This window comes from Ptychodera flava, chromosome 6, assembly GCF_041260155.1.
Source record: "Ptychodera flava strain L36383 chromosome 6, AS_Pfla_20210202, whole genome shotgun sequence".
Lineage (NCBI taxonomy): Eukaryota > Metazoa > Hemichordata > Enteropneusta > Ptychoderidae > Ptychodera > Ptychodera flava.
Genome location: NC_091933.1, coordinates 31,157,393 through 31,179,489, shown reverse-complemented (window position 1 = coordinate 31,179,489; position 22,097 = coordinate 31,157,393). Strand labels below are relative to the sequence as shown.

Here is a 22,097-nt window from a genome sequence, read left to right as displayed (position 1 = left end):
AGTAAATTGTAATTATGAAACATTGATATCACTAAAGGTTTAACTTCCTTTATGCAGAGCAGCACTCGATGAAATCGTACGTGTATAAATTGTGTATGACATAGGCGGCGTTCAATATTATACTAGGAGTACATGTACAAAAGCGGCTCCTAGTATATTGGACACCCTGGCCAGCCACCCAATATAAATATGTCATACACAACTCATACACGTAGAGCGATTTTATCGATTGCTGCATCAGAAAGAAAGCTCAATCCGGATGAACTATCTCGGGTTTAGTGATATCAAGGTTTCATAATTACAATCATTATTTTGAATAATTATCAAAAATTCATATTTTTAGAATGTATTTATTTCTGGTTCGCCTGTGCTCCAACCACATTTGACATAAACAACACAGACCTGCTGAGCAAGCAGTGCACTTGCAAACAACTAAAGAACCTGGAGAACGAAATTTTTCAATCAAAATACTGGCAGATTCTAAATCTCATTGACTCACATCCACAATTTGTCCCAGAACAGACAACGCTGAGAGAAGATTAGAACTTGCAGACACTAGCAATGTTAGTACATCATAGACACATTACTGATTATGCCATAGGCAGCAGAAGCGAGAAAGACACTGGCAGATTAATGTTATTAAACGATGAGGGCGCCCACACTGCCAGCAAATTTTCATCGAATCGTTCCGAATCTCAGTCCGAATCAGCTTCTAGTGCGTACGCATGCCTTCGCTTGGCTTTCTACAGTGAAGTGTTAGTACAGAACTCTTTTCCTTGAAATTTAGGACGAAGAAGATTAATACACCCAACATGAATATACGATTGGCAAAGGTAAGCTTCCCACCTGTGCAATAGTCTTTGTAGTCTGTATTTTGAGTTACATTACGTCGATTTAGGCTTGTAACATGTAAATGACCATTGGACAGCACGATGCCAGGAATCGAGGAAAGACCGTGTTCATGTCCCGGTTCATGTGCAGTCCTCAAATTTGCAAGCGTCATGGTAAAAAGCACGCACCTTAAATGATACTTCTACGTCACTACCAAATTAGTGAGCAATCTTAAATTCTGACAATGTGTAGGAAACATGTACATATAAACTGCACTCCCGGGACTGTTGTACATTTCACCATTTGCTCTCGTACCTTACATTGAAAGGTCTGCTGGTATTCATCTCCCGCATCAATACAGTTGGCATTGCCGCGACCTGTAACTCCACCACCGTTAAATATTGAGGCAACATAACATTGTCAAAAGAGTAGTAGGTCTATGGATCACGGCAACAGTATCGTAGTGATCTGTAGGCCTAGCACTCCCTTTGTTTTGGCCTCCTCAACATAGCCAAGTGGAGGGAGTACAGAAGCGGCTAAGATGAGGAGTTGATTGATGATGAGTTTCATTTGTTATTCTCATGTGAAAAGTTTGTCACTGAATGATTCATCTTCGCTTGCCAAGATTTCTTGTCCGGGCAGCTGGGTGCTCCCTGAAATCAAACCTTGGCCTAACAAGAAGTTGTTAAATCATTTGATGAAAAGTGCCGCCACACGGTTGACCTGTAAATAGCCCATCATCTAATTGCTTAGTATACTAGTACATGAACTTCAGCTCCGATGGCCACACAACAATGAGTGACCTTGGAGGACACATCAGGAGCGTCTTATCTGTTACATCTTAGAGTTTGACTGACACTCAAAAGAAAGCAGTAAGCTGAATTTCAAATGGGAACAACGTCTTTGCAACAAGTACGACTGGAAGTGGCAGATCTTTTTGCTAACAATCACTTTGCCTTACCATACCATTCCAAACAATGCAGTCTCATAGTGTTGTGGTGTGCCTACTCGCTAGCATTATGCAGGAACAAGCTGCCCAATTACGTTGTGTTTCCTTGTTAGCAACATACATCAACAAGAGTCTCAAAGACGATTAGCTCACAGATCTCTTAGACCCGGAGTTACTTATTAACTGCTTTGCACCTACATGGCCCTTAGACGTGTGTATGCATGTAAAACTCCCAAAGCTTAAAGCCCGGTGCGGGGTATAAAAGACCCCTAACTCATCGAAAATTCATAATGGCGCTTGAGTGACAACTGGCAACAGCAAGGTAGACCGCTCCGTGAAAATCAGCCGAAGCGATTCTCAAACAAACATTATTGGCATACCATAAACATAGACTTTTTCATAAACACATAGGCCATACAGGTATCCGCAAAGTTTCACAAAGCCTTTTAAAATAACGACAATTGGGGGAAAAATCGCTTTCGTAACAAGGAAATGGCCCCCAGGGAACAGTCGTTCCGCGATTCAAACAATTGTCAATCATGCAGTGACGCGCAAAGGTGTAAACTGGTCAAACATTTGCTGTGCATACGAGAATAATTACGATGTAAGCAAACCATTTGTACGCTCAGAGTTACATGTATATTAGCTGCAATAATTGTAGCCCTTGGTTGGTGTATTGCAGCTACATGTACCATTGGCGTGCACACAGGATGAAAACTTCGTGGTTGTCATTAACTATTTTACTAACAAGCGTTTATGATGCAATGACATCGCGAAAGTGAGCCATTTTCGGTCGTGACTTAGCAAGAGATGAGTCAGTACCGGTACGATGTATCCTTGCGAAAAGTGCGTACACTGTATTTTACAGAACTGCAGGCAGAGTCCATAGTTTACAATGACATCGAAAACAACTAAATATTAAAGCATGGCGGTAGCCTCCATGATCAATTTGATTACAGTCAGTCAAAGAGAGCCACTTTTTTAAACAGCTCCCCCCCCCCAATCTACGGCCGAAAGTACCGGTACGCTACAGTCGCTTTTGATATAAATGCTAGCCCTGAAAACGGCCGTATGGTTTGTACATGTACACGTGTTCTCACAATGGCAGACATGTCGTGTTCGGAGGGTTGGTAAGGTTTTGACATACCGGTTGCCCCAGTAACGTTTGGACTTCTGTTATGAGAATGAAACAAAGCTTGTAAAGACATCAAAACAGTATTTGTCAATGTCAGTTCAAGATGAGCAAGTGAGCGTCGACGCGTCATCACCCAATCTTCTTTGAAAGGCTTAGGCCTATTGATACGTGTGTCCGAGATCGGCTCATTGAGTTGGCACTAAATCGCATGATTTCGACAAAGGTTGGACTTTAATTTCTTCAATAACGAAGATATCTATGAACCCAGTCCCCGGTTCATCCCATTGCTCCGAAATAAACATAACTCGTGATCGTGATGAGTTGTCCGGGGACAAAGCAACCGAGCACCGACCTCGATCGCTTACAGATATCGCAGTACGCGAGATTCATGGAAATCTCCATCCTTCCGTGATGTAGTGAACTTATTTTTTTTATTTTAGCGATCAGTCATGACGTCGCATCATTCACCTGTTTCCTACCATTTTCCTGACCGTGTTTCTCAGTCAATGTTTAGATCGGTAATTCGTGATTCCAACATACGAAATTGGCAGCTTCGGATTATTTTTAATGTTTATGTTTATGTTTATTACTTTCTTGATGATTATTTCCACTACGTACGGCGCCAATTCCGTATGTAGATATGGCGGTCAGTAGCCGAATCATTCTCGAACGATGACCCCAGAACTTCAGTGAATCAACTCAGCAAAAACTTCAGTACATCAACTCAACACGCTCCTGTTTTTAGGAAAATGATATTTTTTTCTTTTTTTTTTTTCGCGTATTGCGAAGGCTGTACCTAAGCTTATAGTCAGAGCGTGAGTTGAGAGCAAACAGATTACGCAGATAATGCGAACGATAGCAACCGTTACCAACAGACTCATTATGCAGAGCCGTGCCCCAAAACGCCCACCCAAACTTGGCATTAATCCGGATCCCGGTCCATTTCGCCCCGGGCTTTAATAGGAAACCAAATGGCTATGCGGACGATGCCATGTCATCCTCCGCGTTCAATTTCACTGTGAAAATGAGCAAGTACATTTATCACGTAACAGTCGATCGTTCCCTTTTATTCTCAAAATTCATACCTGATACTTCATCTGCCTCCAAAATGCTCATTTCGTGTGATTTTCAACTGAGTTTGAAATACACATTGCCAAAACATTATAATTGTTATGTTGAACAATATTCCAGTCACCCCATACTGAACGTTGGCCACGTCGGCACCGCTTACTGTACCCATGTGGGTGACTGGAATGTTGCTCACACTTATGTTTTGGAGATGTGTCTTTCAAACTCAGTTGAAAATCACACGATATGAATATTTATTAAGGAGCTGAAGTATCAGGCATAAATTTTTCAGCAAGCAAGTAACTGTGCTTGGACCTACTGTCGCAGTTGCACATTCGGCAGTTGGCCAGCGCCAACTTAGTCTTGTCTATGTTTGTAACAAGTGTGACGTGCGCTGTGATTGGTACACCAATCATCAGCTAGTGGCTGTACCATCTTTTCCACTCTGGAAGAAAGGGGCATAGCCCATAACTGTAGTGAATGCTTTTCGAAAAGCAAAAAAATGTCGACTGGACAAACTTTTAAAACATGCCAACTTCACACGTTTATTCATCAATTATCCTGCGAACATGTGCGATAATAAAATGATAATGGAAATGAACACACCATGTCCGGGAGAAGACTGTAAAGCCCAGTCGTGTGCGGGTGCTCCATACCTCCGCCCCTGAAAACACGTTTTCTGGGGTAGAGGTACGGAGCGCCCGCACATGACTGGGCTTTACAATCTAGTCCAAGAGCCACTAAAATGGATCCTAGTATTGGTGTGTAACACCATAGGAGGATAAGTATTGAGAATGCTGTCAGGCAGTCATTCAGTAAGATTTTCAACGGATTTCATTGCACCTTCTTGTAACTCAACATACTCGTGGTGATAAATCATGTTCTGTCATTTCAACAGCCAGAAGATCTAATGAATATGCAGCACTGCAACTTGCTGTGTTTGCCGGAAAACTATCAGATGAAATACTACTTCTACCATGGACTGTCATGGCCACAGCTGTCCTACGTGGCAGAGGATGAAAAGGGCAAAGTGGTTGGATATGTGCTGGCAAAAATGTGAGTGTTCTCATCTTGCAGTGAATGGCATGTTCAACGGCAGATAGAGAAAAATATAGAGAAATGCAGTGTGATATGCTATTACAGTGGAGGGACTGAGCCTGGGAGGTACTTTGATATTTTCATAGGTGTGCCGCCAGAGTTGAAAACATTACCCTATGAATATTCCAAAAATGCGACCCATCGGTAGGGATTTCTTTGACAAATTTTGAAAATATTCACCTTTAGACAAATGCTTAGAGGTTTTCCAGATGAAAAATTGACCCATATTTAGGGATGTTTTCATGAAAAAGTGACCCATTTGGGTGGCACATACCCGTATGAGTATCCCCCACCCCCAGGGTCCAGGGACTGAGTCAGGGTATAAACACTCCTAAAGAGTCATAAACAAGTTACCAAATTCACTAAGCTTCTGCTTGATCATCCTAACACTACATGCAGCCATAGACCCTTCTTTCTACAGTCTATGATGCAGTGTGTCCATGCCCCATTCATCCAGCTTCACTGTATATAGGTCACTCTTCCCTGATGATTAAATATGCGAAGAGAAGTGACTATAAATTAAATGAAATCCCTCTCTTTTTGACAACACCATAAAGCATACTGTTCTTCTCGTTCTACCTACATCATCAGCATTATGTCCCCAGACTTATATGATTTCAATTCTGAAATCAGACAGTTTATAAATACCTGGAACCACAGTCCCTCTACCAACTACTCGAAATTTCCGTGTCTGCACAATACCAATACGTAAACCGGCAGAGTGTGAAACCACATGTAACTTGTAATTCCAGAAGTCAAAGGGACCATTCAGTCAGTGGCATTGGAGGACACACTGATCAACATTGAGTTTTTAAGTAACATTTGAAAGATAAAATTTATCTGTAGATGCATAGACACTGCATTATAGAACATGTGTGTTTTGTTGTATTGATTGGTCGTGGCATTTAAACCAACGATGGTGGGTAATCAGTTGAGAAGTCTGGCATTGCAGAGTTTCAGCGCATGGATGCTGCTCACCAGAATGAAAAAATAAATCATGATTAAAAAGAATGAACAGTGTTCCATGAACAAAATGTTTCACACAGTAGATAGGGTACTCATAATTCTTAAGCTAGACAGTTTCACTTGCATACAAATATGCATGTGATGGTGACAGTTATATCTCTGGGAATAGAACTATCAGTGTTGTAGACTGTTGTAGACTGAATGAGTGTTTTCTGATGATTAATTTACAGGGAAGAAGATCCAGAGGAAGTGCCACATGGACACATTACATCTCTTGTGAGTTTACAATTCTGTTGTATATGCAAATGTATACATGCATTTCCTTTCCCTTGTGAAGTGAAACTTAATGACACAAAAACCAAAAGTCATGACAGATAGCTGCAATTTCTTAGGCTTAAAATTCTTCATTTTTTAAAAAATCAATTTAATTTCACTACTGTCATACTAATCCTTCTTCAGAGAAGATCATAACCTGTGTTTTCTCTGCATCAACATTAGTACAAAAAGTTTACTTCCAATCTATTCCATGGTGAATTCCCAGTTTGAAATGTAAGCTCCATCTCTAGCTCTGACAGTGGCTGTAAGAGTCATGGCTGTTGAGCATTGAGAGCAGAGATCAGCTTTGTTCTTTGTAGTGAAGATTTCTGATTTCTGTCCTCTAATAAACACAGCTTTGTGAATTTTTACCAACATACTGCTTTGTCTATCCAATTTGGAACTTTCCCCACCAAATGGCAGCCTGTACTACTTTGCTCCACCAAATACATGTACCTGAAATGTACTCTGTTGTTTCATCTGTCTGCTGTACATACCATAGTCATCTATTCTGTACCACCTAACAAAATTCAAATAGTTATTTTCTAACAAATCAATATTCTAATAAACATTTCAGTTTGATAATAATCTATTTGACTTTCCTATCTATCTTTAACATTTGCTACTTACCAGTATTATGTACATCTTTAGAGACTTAAAAAAACTACTCGCAAACAAAATCTTGTTTTGAAAAACTGTCAATAGATGTTCTTGTGTTGTGAAAACAGTTGACTATCAGCTGATTGCGATAAACATCTATATATCCATTTCAATTGTGTATTTCTTCTCAAGAGGATAAACTTGATTTTGATGATTCAAATTGTCACAAATATTCGTATGCATGGATTCTATGAACTCTACAGGCCGTGAAGAGATCACACAGAAGGCTTGGTCTGGCTCAAAAACTGATGGATCAAGCATCCAGGGCCATGGTAGAATGCTTCAATGCCAAGTATGTGTCACTGCATGTCAGAATAAGGTAAGTGTTTCAATGCCAAGTATGTGTCACTGCATGTCAGAATAAGGTAAGTGTTTCAATGCCAAGTATGTGTCACTGCATGTCAGAATAAGGTAAGTGTTTCAATGCCAAACAATAGATAAAATTACTGAAACCTCCTTTATCGAAAGCAATGTGAAATTCAGATTGGTACGCGCTAGCCATAGAATTTGATGGCAATAATGTAGGTGGGTACCAACCGCCATGTAGTAGCAGTGAATTTAGAGTGACTCTGATGATTTTGATGTGCAGGTACTGGAACTCACAGGATATCCTTATAAATAAGACCATTTCATCTGCATGTAACCTGCAGAGTTCAAGAAAATGTAAAGATTGGTTGTATCCTGTGAAATTGCCATGTTTAGTGGTCATAATTTGAATAATGAATATTCATCCTTTTTCTATCATAGCAACCGGGCTGCCTTACATCTCTATACAAACACTTTGAAGTTCAAGTAAGTATCAATCTGTCTCTTTTCTACCTAGTTGTGAACAGAATACTTAGCTTTTACTTTATGGTTATACCTATCAATGACCTCAAATGTTACTCAGGTGTAAATTTTCAGTCCCTATGTCAAGGATGTTAAACAGTTAGGTATACAACCACTTTTTTTGACAGATATTTGGATTCTCTAATTTTCTCAATACTTCTCTGATATACCACTTGTGTGAGCTTACTTTGAAGCCTGTGGAGTAAATAAACTTTTCACCGCCTTTGTTTTATGAAAATTAAAAATTTAACTTTCCGCCATAGAGTTAACTTAGGTTTCATGGTGGCTTTCTTGAATTTCAAATATTGGCAAATTGAAATTAGGTAATTTGATTCCCAGTAAAAAAATTGCACAATGAACCGTGGATTTTGGTTCTCTAGTTTGAAAGAGAATGGTGAAAGTTTCCTTCAGGTATGTTTTGGCAAAAGTTCAGGTCTAGTAATTTCAAGGCCCGTTCTACCTAAGGAGAAACATGTTTATGGGCTGGTTTATTTCAGTTGTGGTTGCTTTTATTGTTCCATCCTACAGAAGTGAAATGTCACAAACCGTTTATCTCTGTTTACAAAATTTTCTTCCGATGCAGCATCTGTGAAGTAGAACCGAAGTACTACGCCGACGGCGAAGATGCGTTTGCAATGAAACGAACGCTGTCAACCTTCCACGAGGAACAGACCACCACGTACTACACGGAGAGAGACAGCAAGAAAAACAAAGCCAAGGAGGAGAGCGAAGAAGACGACTCGACTGAAGACGGAGGCAGGAAAGAAAAAGGAAAAAGAAAAGGAAAAGACGACGGCGACAAATCAAAGGGCAGAGATCATGAAGGCTGTGATCACGCAGAGTGCGGTACAGAAGAAGTGAAAACACAGAAAAAAGGAAAAAAGAAAAGAGACAGGGAAAGCAAAGAGAGTAAAGAAGTTCATACATGCTCATGTAGTCATGGAAAAGATGGTGACAATGTATTATGATGAAGGACAATACGCTTAGTTACTCATCTTCTTTTCCAAGCATTATTTCAAGTATCGCTCAAAACAACTAAAATAACTGGCCAAAGTATTCACTTTGTAAATGGTTGTACAAAATGGTGACTTTGTTGGCCCTCTAATATAACAAAGCTGAGGAAATTCACTCAGTAGTTGGTTTACGTCTTGACAACAGTATTTTCAATGCCAGTACCCCTGTCCTGCGATCTAGTTTTGCCAAGCCTTCATTGAATAGCACAAGTGCATTATGAACACCAAGACACCTTATCCCAGTATTATCCCTCCAGCAAGCTGCCTCATCAAACTTACTAACCAAAGTCATTGGACAACTATGGAGTAAACATTACAGGGTCCATGTCATCTAGAAGACCTCACAACCCTTTCAGTACCATAGTTTGGTATAATCCTATTGTTTTCCTGGTCAGGTTTGATCTCTACATAGGGAAATAGGGGTGAACAATAGTCTATCCGGTAGTGGTTGATTTTCGCCAAAGTATTGTGGTGAAAGGGCTAAGCAATGGAAAGAGTTGTCATGGCTTTTTTGTTAGCCAGTCACTGTGGTTTGTCTGCTGATTTCTCTCCCTCTCACTCTCTCTGAACTCTCTCTGAACTCTTTGTAAGTTTAACTAGGGCACAGATTTTTTAAACATTTCAGATTTCTTTCGCTTTTCCACGGGAACATTGAACAAACAGGAGAAAGATGAAGGAATGACATAATTCACAGCCTCATTATCAACAAAGTTAGTACCCTCATATTTATGCCGATGCATTTATGTACTAACATTTTGATGTCCTCTGATCAAGTAATCAAAGATAATGCAATGTCTCATTTAGGATTTCACATCAATCACCTTTGATACAGCTATCATGTTTTTAAAATCAGACACGAAACAAACTTTCAGCCAACTACACATTGTTTTATTCAATAAAAACAACTTCATGTAATGCAAGCACACCTACTTGTCATTTGTGTCCTATTTTGCATTCCATCACATTTAAATCTAACCTTACTTTTTATACCTTTCATTACCTGGTGAGTTTTGCCAGAAAAACGTTGCATATGATCATTGCCAGTTTCATTTTATAACCATGTATGCTCTAAATCCCAAATTTTGATGCCTCTAAGTGTTTGTCGGTATTTGAGTGGAAGCTGCAGTACAAGTATAATGATGTAGTTTTGTCAAAGCTGTCGCCATGGTAATGTGTCACTCTGTAGTGACCCAAGCGATGTGGTACATGCTGTAAAAGTACATTTTATCCACCAATGTGGAAAACATCACATCACAACTACTGCATCATTGTTGCATTACCTACCAATTCTGGCATGTTGCTGTAATTTTACAGGAAAGTCTGTACAAAAGATCAGAACACTGTAATGCTTTTCTGATATTTCCTCAGAGTATATGAACTCGATATTATAATTCTGCAGTGGCAGGCACATTATTAGCATATACATTAAACACTCTGGAGTGTTCATGCTTGTTTTTATACAAATCAAGTGCAACCACATCTGCTAATTTGCCTAAGTTTGGAATGTTACATTGGTAAGTGACTGTAGAATCAAAGTGACCGGTGCTGCCATCTGGTTATATGACTGCAATGCCCGGGGAACTGTCACTGAGAATTACTGACAGACAACCCTCAACAGCAATCACTATGACAATAAGATACATCGACATATTGTGACCACAGTAATAGGATTACAATAAATTTGAAAATGATGAATAAGTTCTTGTTACTGCACCGTGTGTGGAACCTTTCAAAACAGATCACAACTTCGTAAAGATTACCCGCTGCTGCTATCTCTTTTATGATAGATTATCATGCAGGCTAAAGTAGTATCAACCGCAACTACAAACAGAGGGTGACTTCTTTTACGTTGCAATTGCCTTTAGTTTCTATATGATTGCACTTAAGTTGGCGTAATTCCACAAATCACATTGGCTATAAGCCAATGAAAGGTCATCAAAGTTGTCACGTGACCACTACGCAGTCACAACAAAAGTCTATAAAGATGTACTGTCTCCAAATCAATGCCAAAATGTTCAGAATGTTGGTTGTATATATTGCATGGGAAGTTTCCAAAGAAGCCCTGAGTTAACAACAGTAACTTGTAAATGGTAAATAATTTCACTTTTGTTCAAATGAGCGTGTTCTTCTGTATTTAAGTTGACTTCGTGTTTCTAGAATGCGTATCGGGATTGCGTATGAACAAAGTCCAGGTGTGCAGTGTCTTTCACTTTGATAAAGCTAGACAGGCCATACAGGTGAAATCGGCACTCTTCTGAAACTCCGCGCCAAAGTTGATTGTATCCATATGTTTATCTGTATGGCATTCTTGTGTTGATCTATAGTTCACAGCGTACAATTTACCCATATTTTTCAACAAAGCCAGCGCACTAATATCTGCAGGTCAAAAATGTGTAATTCGGGGAATTTAACAAAGGGTCGACAGTACGTAGTTTTATATATAGACTATGCTAACAATATAGATTAATTTCAATTCTGACGGACCCTTTATATCACTGATTGTATGTCTGCTATATGCCTTCCGATCAAAATTTCTGATAACCGCGTGTAAATTACTACTAGGCCATATCGGAGATCTGTCGGACAAAATAAATACTAGTATTGTGTGCTTCCTGAGGCATTGTTTTTGAAAATCTGGTGGGTAGCCCCAGTTCCGAAACATGCTTGGACATTTTTTCGGAGTCTGCGCGACCAAAAGCAAAGTTAACACTTTGGCAAAGATTCCTTACACTTCTTAAAGTCGCAGGATTTTGTTTTACGGGGGTAAAAAGTTAGGGTGACGTTCGGTTACCTGAAACTGCCCCGAAGCGTAGCAGATGTATACTAAAAAGGAAGTCCCAGTGGTTTCGCCTAGCTGGGACCATTTTCATTTTCCGTCAGCGAGTTTCGTTGATGTGCGGATACAAGTTACATATATTTATTACACTGCACACCAGGTAGGCTACATAATATGAACAGGTTTCTTCCGTATTTTGTCTGGTGTCTGAAGAGTTCATGATCACGAATTCTACGGAATACGTACGTTTAGATGCTGTGTCTACCAACCACGACACACTCAATGCCGAGCTGCAGCCCCTAGAGCTGGCGTTGACCCAACTTCCTTGTTCTAATATTATAACACCTACTCACAGCCTGAGCACGCAAAGTTCATCCCTAGAGTTGACCTAAGAGCGATCACTTGTAGCAGAGTGAGCATTTTATTGTCTCTATGATGTAACGTTTCCCCCACGGCGATATTTTCACAAATTTTTCCGGCTTTGCTGATTTACTCTGACGAGCATGTAGCCGATGTTCCCTACGAACATCAATTTTACGAGTGAAAATAATTCAGCCATCTGACAACCTATTTTTGGACGTTTCACGAAATTCGAAGCTTTTGGAGAAAATTGCATGTAAATACCATGAGTTAATACTGATCATTTTGACATGTGTCTGTCTATCTGCAAGCATGCTGTAATCGCATCGTGTGTGCCACTGCGAGAAAGGTATGGTACATTGTACACTGAACAGGTCGTTCAAATGACGTCACATATGGTCTAACCGACATACATACATACATACATACATACATACATATATACATATATATTATATATATATATATATATATATATATATATATATATATATATATGTATATATATATATTACGTGTTCATTGTTCTTGCTGATAGCTCATTTTTCGCCTCAGTTCTCCACATTAATCTGTTTTAGTCAGTACAACACTGTGCATTTTACCGTGCGTTAATTTACAGTTTACTTTGTTTACTTATTGTAAAAGCCCTCTGTATTTTACGTTTGCTTACTTTCTGTACAGTTAAATGGGAAACAGATGATGCAAGCTTCACTTAAGCTTTTCCTGTTTTCCAGCCATAGATCACATTCCAATGATTATATAGCATTACCTTTTCTGCAGAAATGTCACTATTATATTTTTTTATATATATATGCTTTAAATATTACACCACTCTTGACATTCTGTACATAGTACGTCGTATTTCTGTGGCAAATAAACATACTAAACAATATATATATATATATATATATATATATATATATATATATATATATATATATATATATATATATATATATATATATATATATATATATATAATATATATATATTGGGACTCTGAGCTGTTTACTGCACGTTGTCTGACGCTCAGTGACGCGATTACATTGCAGGCGAGTTGTGGTGATGGCGATAGTGTTGAAGATGTTCGCTATGACGTCGAAAGGAGTACCCTTGATGACCATCCTAACTGTCAAAGACAAGTGAGTGTGCCAGGCGATAAAAACACTGTCATTGTAGCTGGAGCCGGCTCGACCGTGACCATTGGCCATGTACATAGTTGTGAAGGTGAGCTCAAAGGTTTAGCAGTCTAGTCCCTAAAAATATTATTGTTGTACTAGCCAGGGCTTTTAATATATTGAGGAAACGTTCAAACGAAGCGAATCCGTTTGAAATACTATGTACAAAACAACCATGATGTTTAGGTTGAACAGGTTTGCAAGAGGGAGTTCTATGGGTCTTGCTCAAGTATAAGTCCAAGGCAAACTAACCTCTCTCACCGACTCGAGAACCTCTGTGACGGAGGATCAGCATGAACAATGGAGGTTGGTACCTGGTTAGGGCGTTATACCACAGTCCATCTATTGTGGAACTTGGCACAGTTGTTGACCATTGTACATGGATTTGTTCAGAGTAAGTTAAAACCGTTGCTTTCCTTGTCTTTTTCTTCCCTTTCTTGAAATATGTTAGAAGACAGACACGAATGGAGTCCTCGTCCAAGCGATATTACGAAATCTCCGCCTTGCCAAAAAGGTGAGTTAAATAATACCCGAAATCTCCGTGCCCAGTAAAATGACGAGGAGAGTAAGCAAGTTTCGATATGTTATCACGTTTCACGGGGAGGGGAGTGAGGGGGAGAAGGAGCACGTTGATTGTAGCCATAACAAGCTTTCATTTCGCACATTTACATCGATCGTCCGGTCCCCACAGCTCGATTCGATTGGTGTCTCTGCCTGAAGAAACATTCTTGGCTAATAAAGTTGGCATGTTCATTACACACGTTTATACGTATGTCTAATTTCCTGTCAGTAAACCGAAGTTACCCATCAGGTAAACTGCTACTGGCCCAACCTTCTGACGTCCAGCAATAATTTACTGAAATCATGATAAAACCAACACAAATGAAATTTTGCGCGCATTGCACCCAATGAATCAGAACTAGAAATAAACCTGGCACAATTGTACAGACATTTAAATAAGAGGAGTAAATAAAGTTTAAACTTGCAGACATTTGAAAATCAAATCCATTTCTATTTTCACAATAATGTTATTATCTCCATGAGTGTAAAATAAATTCAAAGAGCTGTTGACAATATAGACATCTTAGATTTCGAGACGGCATAAAAAGCGTGATTAGAATATTTCCTCGTTCGACCTCATACGTTGTCCCTATTCATCAAGAGTGATATTAGATCTGAAATAGTTTCACTTGATAAGGGAGGGGGTCACTGTGACTTCTGAAGAATAGCGCTCTCAGGAATATTGGTTAATTATTAATCTTTATTCTTATACAATAGGCCTCCAGCCCAAATGTATACAAACGTTATCAAAAATAGGTACATCTCGGAAGACACTGTTGTTATATATATAAATAACATGAGTACATCTATTCGATTGAAGTATTTACAGTCACATTGTTGGACATAGAATCTGGAAAAATCACAGATTGTACAGATTGTATGCTATCTCGCTTTTTTCATTGCAAAAAATACAAACTTTGATAAATTACGGATAACAGTGATATTCTGCATTTGAAACAGCAGAGTAAACTTGTCAATAGATGGATGAGTGTAAATGTTGCGTGGTAAATATTTGGCTCTGAGCTCTTTATATAATGGACAAATAAGGCAAAAGTGATATTCATCTTCAATACTGTTTGTATCACAGAAACAACAAACTCTATCTGAACGACTAACTTTTAAATATCTGTCAGATTCAATTCGTAAAGAATGTGCGGAAAGTCTAAAACGACATAAAGCACTGCGAAACTTGTGTACCTGGATAACTGACAAATATGACTCACAGAAAATGAATTTTTGATAAGACGATAAGTGTCAAGCTTACTAAATATAGGTAAACTAGCGTGCCAATCTTGGATATAAATATCTTTACAGCGTTGTTTAAAAAGGAGGATAAAGCTATTGACACACCCTACCCCTTGATTGAGCCATGCTTCGCCCATTCCCACTGAAAAAAGTAACTTTTTAGCCCAAAGTGCCCAACATTCTTTACTCTTCTCTGCTTCATTATATTGAAAGATGTAACAATGATATGCCAGACGATTTTGTGGCATAGACAGCAATCTAAACCAATATTTGATGACTCTGGTCAATCTGAAAACACGCACTGGAAAACGCCCAAGTTCAGCTTTAATTTGCGAGACTTGGTGTATTTTGATAGACTTTCAACACGTAACGACAAAATTTGTTGTGGACAATTTCAATTTGTTCCCCATATTGGTTTAATTTATGACAAGTCGATCACTGTTTGTTTGCAACTCACAAATGGTGTCAACCATGTAATTTTTCGACAGATCATGAAACGGAAGCTCGCGATGATTGTGCACGCTGGTTAAAATTCCATTATGCACAACAAAGGCAGGCTTGCATATACCCAGTGACCTGGAGTGACCCTGGATTTAAGCTTCGCCTGAACGACGTATACACTGAATTGGCATTAGTTGAAAACAAGGGGAGGAGTCAAGAAGAATGTTCAAGCTCTAGAAGAATGCTACTTGAGAAACTAGCTTGCGAGCAACATCCGTACCGTATCCTGATTGAAGGGGAACCTGGTATTGGTAAGAGTACTTTCTTTCAGAAAATTGCACAAGATTGGACCAAAGACTCAGAACCAACTTTGAAAAGATACTCTTTGTTGCTACTTTTAGAACTGAGTCAAACGGTCGCTTCCGTAAATCTTTTTGATGCAATAATTGATCAATTGCTTCCTGAACAACCTGGGTTTAATAGGTCACACTTGAAAGAATTCATTGAGAAAAATCAAGAAGAGGTAATGATTCTCTTGGACGGATACGACGAGCTGAAAGAGTCGCTCCGGGCCGAAGTGATGAAATTAATCAAGGGGAAAATTCTACCAAAAACGGTTGTGATTTTAACGTCTCGAAGCACAAAACGAGATGATTTAATTGGCCATGTTGATAATCATTATACGATTAAAGGGTTTTCTCGAGACAACATCATTTCATACATTGATAAATACTTCAAAGATGACAAAAATAGTATCGTCCGATTCAGACACGAGATTGACAACAGTGACGATGAAATGCTAGTATTGTCACTTCTTACCAATCCGTTGAATACAGTCTTGTTTTGCATTTTATGGGAAGACGGTGAAATGAAACTACCCGGCACACTAACAGTGCTATTTAGTGGTATCGTTGTGAGTATATACAGACGATTTTGCATCAAAAACGACAAACCTTCCCAAAATGCGACCCTTGCCACTCTGTCACAGGAAAGTAAAGAAGAGTTTCTGAAAATCGGTGAAATGGCCTTTATTGGACTTAAAGAAGGCAGGGCACAATTTCTTGATGACCAGTTGGCAAGGTTTGGCATTTCCAAGGATTTGATTCTGTCATTTGGGAATCAAGTATACTCCCGCTCTAAACTTCAACGTTCAAAATCCATAGTGTTCCAGCATAAGACATTTCAAGAGTTTTTTGCCGCCTTTTATTTGACTGAAAGAAATAAAATTGACAGCGGAGAATTTTTTGAAGAAATTATTCTCAATAGCCATCTCCATACTGTATGCGTCTTTGTCGCTGGCCTTCTTACCGATCAATCGACATGTCTGTTCGACTTTCTCTGCGACAGACTTTCGTCTTCAGTTGAAGTAAATACGGAGTCTTTCATGAACCTAGTTTATTTAACATTTCGTTGTCTGTATGAGACCAATAATGAGCAATCGTTCGTCGGCAAGATTGCCCCGGCGACACTTCGAAAAAACGGTTTGAATTTTTTCGAGGCACCAAATACACAGTGGTTTTACTCGGCCTTGACTTCGGTTATTCGACATTGCAACAAGTTAGGAAAGGTAGATGTGAGAATGAAGGTACTAAGTCTAGAGTTAAATTTCCCGACAGCCTCTGACTTGATAACATCCGAGTTTTACGACGCCTTGTGCGAGGTGAAGAGTTTAGAGAGATTAGCATTACAGATGACACATCTCCAAGATCGAAATATTGCAAGCGTCTTGAGTAACAATGCGTCCCTGAGAGATCTTGGGCTTATCGTTTGTCTGATGCAGCCGCAAGCTGTCAGTCGAAAACCTCTCAGCTTGACATACGTGAACGAGATTTTGTCCGAAGCGAAATGCCTGAAATATCTAAAACTCAGCATTTTCAGTGTCGATGACTCTGGCGATTTCAAAGAACATTGTAAGCGTATAAACATCGGCCAGTCGCTGAAGCATTTTTCGCTGTACGGAGACCAGAGAGCAGAGATCTTTTTCCATGTCTTGGCAGACGAGTTGGCGAAGCGACGGACGATTACGTCCATTGGCGCCAATTTTGTTACCTTCGATTGTCTTGTTGCGAGGCGCAAGGGTTTGGCGAGAATCTTGACGCAGAATACGTCGATTACTAAACTGATCATATTCGAAAACAACATTTATGCCGTTTCGTCGGGTCTGATGTACGATGACACCATTCCCAATCGGCAAAGCATTCGTGACACGTCTGAAGAGCTCAACGCGAGAAAGGGTCCCAACAGCAAATTTTATAAAGCCATAAGAATGTCGAGATCATTAAAGTACGTCGTTTTCCGACATTGGGGCGACGAACGCGATTTGAAGTCATTTTGTCAGAGCGTGCAGGAGAACAATGGTTCCTTGCGTATCGTTGTGGTTGTTGTTGATAACTTGAGCGTCGCGATGGCAACAGATATCCTCCGGATTGTCAGCTCAAATAAGAATCTTGGCGCGTTTTGCATCGTGAACAAAGAAGGTGTCGATTTTGACAAGGATAGTCGACCGATTCCTCGTTCGTTCCGCGGCTGTGATTGCAGCTCCAAGTTAAAGCCAGGCGAAGCGCCTTTGCTTCAACCATCGATCTATTCGATTTGGGAACAGTGGGAGAGGTGGTTCAAAGAGATAACGGACTTCGAAGAGCAGCATTTCCCCTACGAACCCAGTGCTTGTGACCACTACGCCAAAGAAAGCCTCTTGCACTACATCCTGCCGCCCATTAAGGTGGTAGGGTGGCAAGTCAATGTTTGGGAAAGTAAGTAAAGGGTAGAGAAGCGATTTTTCAAATTGATCAGTCAAGTCGTGGTTTCATTGGATTCTTCGGGTAAATTTTCATCCGTTCGTTATACGACATGGACAACTAACACATGTTGTATACATGTTAAATAAGTTAACAAACAGTTTTAGGAGAGACCGACACTCTCTTTGATACCTATATGCTCGACGGTTCTGTATAGGGTGTGCCCTCATATTAATTAAGAGTCAGATTATAAGGAAATACCCCTTTCCATGATGTTTCTGTCGCTTTGTGACAAATTCCGGCTATTAGAAAAGCAAAAGTTGCCAGACTTCGATTTTTCATTTTAATATGCGCGAATTGTGGAAACTGTCTTGAACAAATGATTTTCAAAATACATTAAATCGAAAGATCAAAAGATCAAAGAAACGTTACAAAGTAATGACAATCTTACAAAGAAATAGTAAAATTAGCGGTTCATTAGTTTATCCCGACATATGATGTGGTTCGCGAGGAATTTTGCCAAGAAAACCGCAGTATTAATTGAAAACATTTTTAGATTTCTAAATTTCACAAATTATTTTGTATATTTAAGGGACGGGCTCCTAGATCTTGGGAAGTTGGGTGGTCACAATCAGATTGTGAATATTTTTTTACAATCGTAATTTTTTTATTTTATTTTTCCAAGTGAGTCATGATGTGCTAATATTTTACAAAGTAAACTGTCAGATTTATCATTTTTATGCGTTCTGATTTTATTTCTTTTTATTTGGCAAACTAGTCTGAAGATTTCTTTTCTTAATTTTTTTTTGCTTTGATTTTTTTTCTGTATTTGACCGCCCCCTCCCAAGATCTAATGGTCCATCTCTAACTACAATATCTTTATCTTCTCAATATAATAGACTTTATCTAAAGGTTATTTATTCAGAGTTGTACAAATATTTTAATATATATCTCCCAACTATCGTGAAAATTTTTAACATTCTTTTCGGGGTGTGGTTGTTTTATTAATACCACGGACTATTCCATCCAGTGCCTACAATTTAGGCCAAGATGTATCCAGAGCAAAGTTTTTTATTCCACGGAAGCCTGTGTTACAGACGCTTTGGATATGAAATGTTTACATACTCCGGGGTCGCCGGAACTGCGCATGTGCGACTTTTGTTTACAAACAATGCATTTCATGCATGAGATGCATCACGTCAATATAGCTGCAACATTTTAATTTTACGATATTCATTGTTAACATGCATGTTTTAACTTTCATCAATCGCAAACGTCCCTAGACACAGTGTTTACACTGGCCGTAGGGGTCCGTGGCAACCTTTGAGCAGAGTTCCGACGACCCCCTCCCTTTAAATCGAGATGTAATTTTTTTATCAAAGAATATAACTTACGTTCGCTGACAAAGCAACTACATCGACGACATCGATGCTTGCAGTGTTTTCATCGATATTTTCATTAAAGCATAGTTTTGTTATGAGGCTATCTTCATGTTTTTCATTGAGGGCGATCATCTGTTTTCGAACAACATTTGTGTTAGCAGAGTACCCATTTACTCCTGTATACCCAAAGGTTTGCATAAATATTGCCCGACATGCTTTGATTTTTTTGTTCAATATACCGTAAACAAGACTTTACGAGGAAAGAAATAAGAATGAATGATAGTAGTTTTTAGCATTGGCAATTATTTACGATATTCAATTACATCTTTCTTCAAGTTGAGATCTCGAAGCAGATAAGTTGTAAAAAATGACTTACATGTAACGACTGAAAAAAATTCTGAGAGGAACTTGATCCTATCGGTTAAGATTGTATCCTATGTATGAGATATTGACTTCCAGTCATCAAAAACTGATGTGAGTCGAAATTGGCAGTGATTTTTGCTGATGTACTTTTCAGTTGATCATGATTTTCACTTCTGTATGTTTTATTGTACGTGTTGCTATTTGTTCTTGTCGACACTGTCAGTGCACTCCAAACTTCTGAAAGGTTTGCCTGCCAAACTTATACAAAATAAAGGTGTTTTGTTCCTTTGACTTTTTAAGAACACGTTATAAATGTTATGCACACCGCGTGTGAGAGACACCTTCTTTTAACTGTAGATTTATAAGCTAAGTTTGTTAAGGTGGGAATCATCATCGGTTAGGACTTCCCTTCGTGGATGGGACTGTCAGATATGTGGGTAAGAACGGCACAGTGCACGTTTTCCAGGCTCAAATATTTTATTTTCTTTCTCACACGGCACGTGTTTCAGATATAAGACCAAGCGTGGCATAAAACACTTGCTCAGTTGTTCAGTGTCTACTGAGTGTGTGTCTGTTTGTGGCAAAAGCAGCAATGTTGCAAGACTTACTTTTTCTATTTTTTGGTCCAGAGACTTTTTCCATTGTTAGCCACTCTCCAAATTATATTAATGGTCGACCCCTCAGAGAAAATGTCGTGGTTTGATCCGAAAAACCATGTGATTTCGATGATGGTTATGTGCATATTTTCGTATGTCTGGTGGAAAAACATCAATTAAACACGGTTAATCTATCCCACAATTAAACAGTGGGGTTGTGCACCAACTTTTCTTCTTGAGTGTGAACTTTTAATCTCCAGCTTTTATCAAACATACGCTCTATGTGAAACCATTAAATAGTACATTTATTTTCGTGGTTGCAGGTGTATGAATTATGTTCTTTATTTACAACAGTGTGTCAGCACATAACAATTATCGCCTTTGTTGTATTTTACATAAATCTCAGGTCATACATGGATGCAAAAATTTAATAATTTGTTTTTATACGAGAAAATTGAAAGCAATAATTTATGATATACTGATTTGAATATGTAGATTTTTTTCAAGCAGCTGAGCCAGTGTAAATGCATTTTTAGTATTAAATCTTGCCACTTTCGTTGTGAATATTGTTAAAAATAAAATAAGGGAATGTTTGGTTGTGCATCATCTGGTCTGTTGCAAAATATAAACAAAATAGAGACATATTTTCCTTATGGAAGTTGTTATTTGCATTAAAAACCTGTCTTCCGTTCTCGTAAAATATACAAATCATTAAAGGCCTGTGTTGGCGTCAGATTGTCTTGCAAGGAAATTTATTTACTAGGTTAGAATTCAATGGAAAACAAAAGGCTCTGACACTCCATAATCCTCTTAAAGACTAGAACAAACTTGATCCCGGGGATCAAGTCCCTGACCTTTGAACCCAAGGTTAGTCGTACATAATCGTTATCATGATCATGATCATGATCATGATGATGATGATCATCATCATCATCAAAATACTCACCGTAACAATCTGTAAACTTTAATACGGAAGAGCATTTAACTTTTCGAAACTAATAAGCCATTACAGTAGATCCAAAATGGAAGCCACAAGGAAACTATTGCATATTGTACCGTCCGCCATCTCTGCCATCGAACACTACTGTAGAATCTGGCTGTACCGGGCTTATTAACTTGATTTTATCGTACAATCTCTTCTTATTTGCATCACATAATACTACTAAAAGCAAATACTGTATCCCGAGTGCCTTGTGATTTGAGCTCTGCAGATTACAATTTATCCCACTTTAAGCACAAAAACGTCTGTTTACATTTTCCTTTCATGTTAAGAGTATGGGTTTTCACTAAGTTTATTCGAACTAAAATTCATGTACACACCATCACTTTGCTCCACTGTCTCAACGTATAATTTAATGAAGGGATTGTTGACCTTTAGTTTCAATGCGTAGGGGTCAATTCAAAATGAAAGGCACTCCCCGAGTCTGAATAAGTATATATCAAGTGTACTTCATATATCTTTGATGGAAAGGATGATGGGAACTCTATGCATGTGGGATTGGGTAGAGCAAATTCTTATTATTTTTGGAATAAAATATGCTAATGATATGGCATTCCCTCATAGTATAATTAACACCCTTGCGATTCAGGAAGA

General features: G+C 38.8%; 2 protein-coding genes across 2 annotated transcripts; both read left to right on the top strand.

The window, feature by feature from the left end:
• Positions 1-697: 697 nt before the first annotated feature.
• Positions 698-9,788, top strand: LOC139135508 (N-alpha-acetyltransferase daf-31-like). The gene is made up of 6 exons (XM_070702915.1): positions 698-833; positions 4,882-5,039; positions 6,278-6,323; positions 7,226-7,341; positions 7,770-7,814; positions 8,434-9,788. The coding sequence occupies exons 1-6, from the start codon at positions 813-815 to the stop codon at positions 8,816-8,818; spliced, it is 771 nt and encodes a 256-aa protein (XP_070559016.1). The 5' UTR covers positions 698-812; the 3' UTR covers positions 8,819-9,788.
• A 1,021-nt stretch (positions 9,789-10,809) lies between these two features.
• LOC139135474 (NACHT, LRR and PYD domains-containing protein 3-like) lies at positions 10,810-21,236 on the top strand. The gene is made up of 4 exons (XM_070702863.1): positions 10,810-10,953; positions 13,052-13,226; positions 13,629-13,691; positions 15,472-21,236. The coding sequence occupies exons 1-4, from the start codon at positions 10,951-10,953 to the stop codon at positions 18,183-18,185; spliced, it is 2,955 nt and encodes a 984-aa protein (XP_070558964.1). The 5' UTR covers positions 10,810-10,950; the 3' UTR covers positions 18,186-21,236.
• The last annotated feature ends 861 nt before the right edge of the window (positions 21,237-22,097 follow it).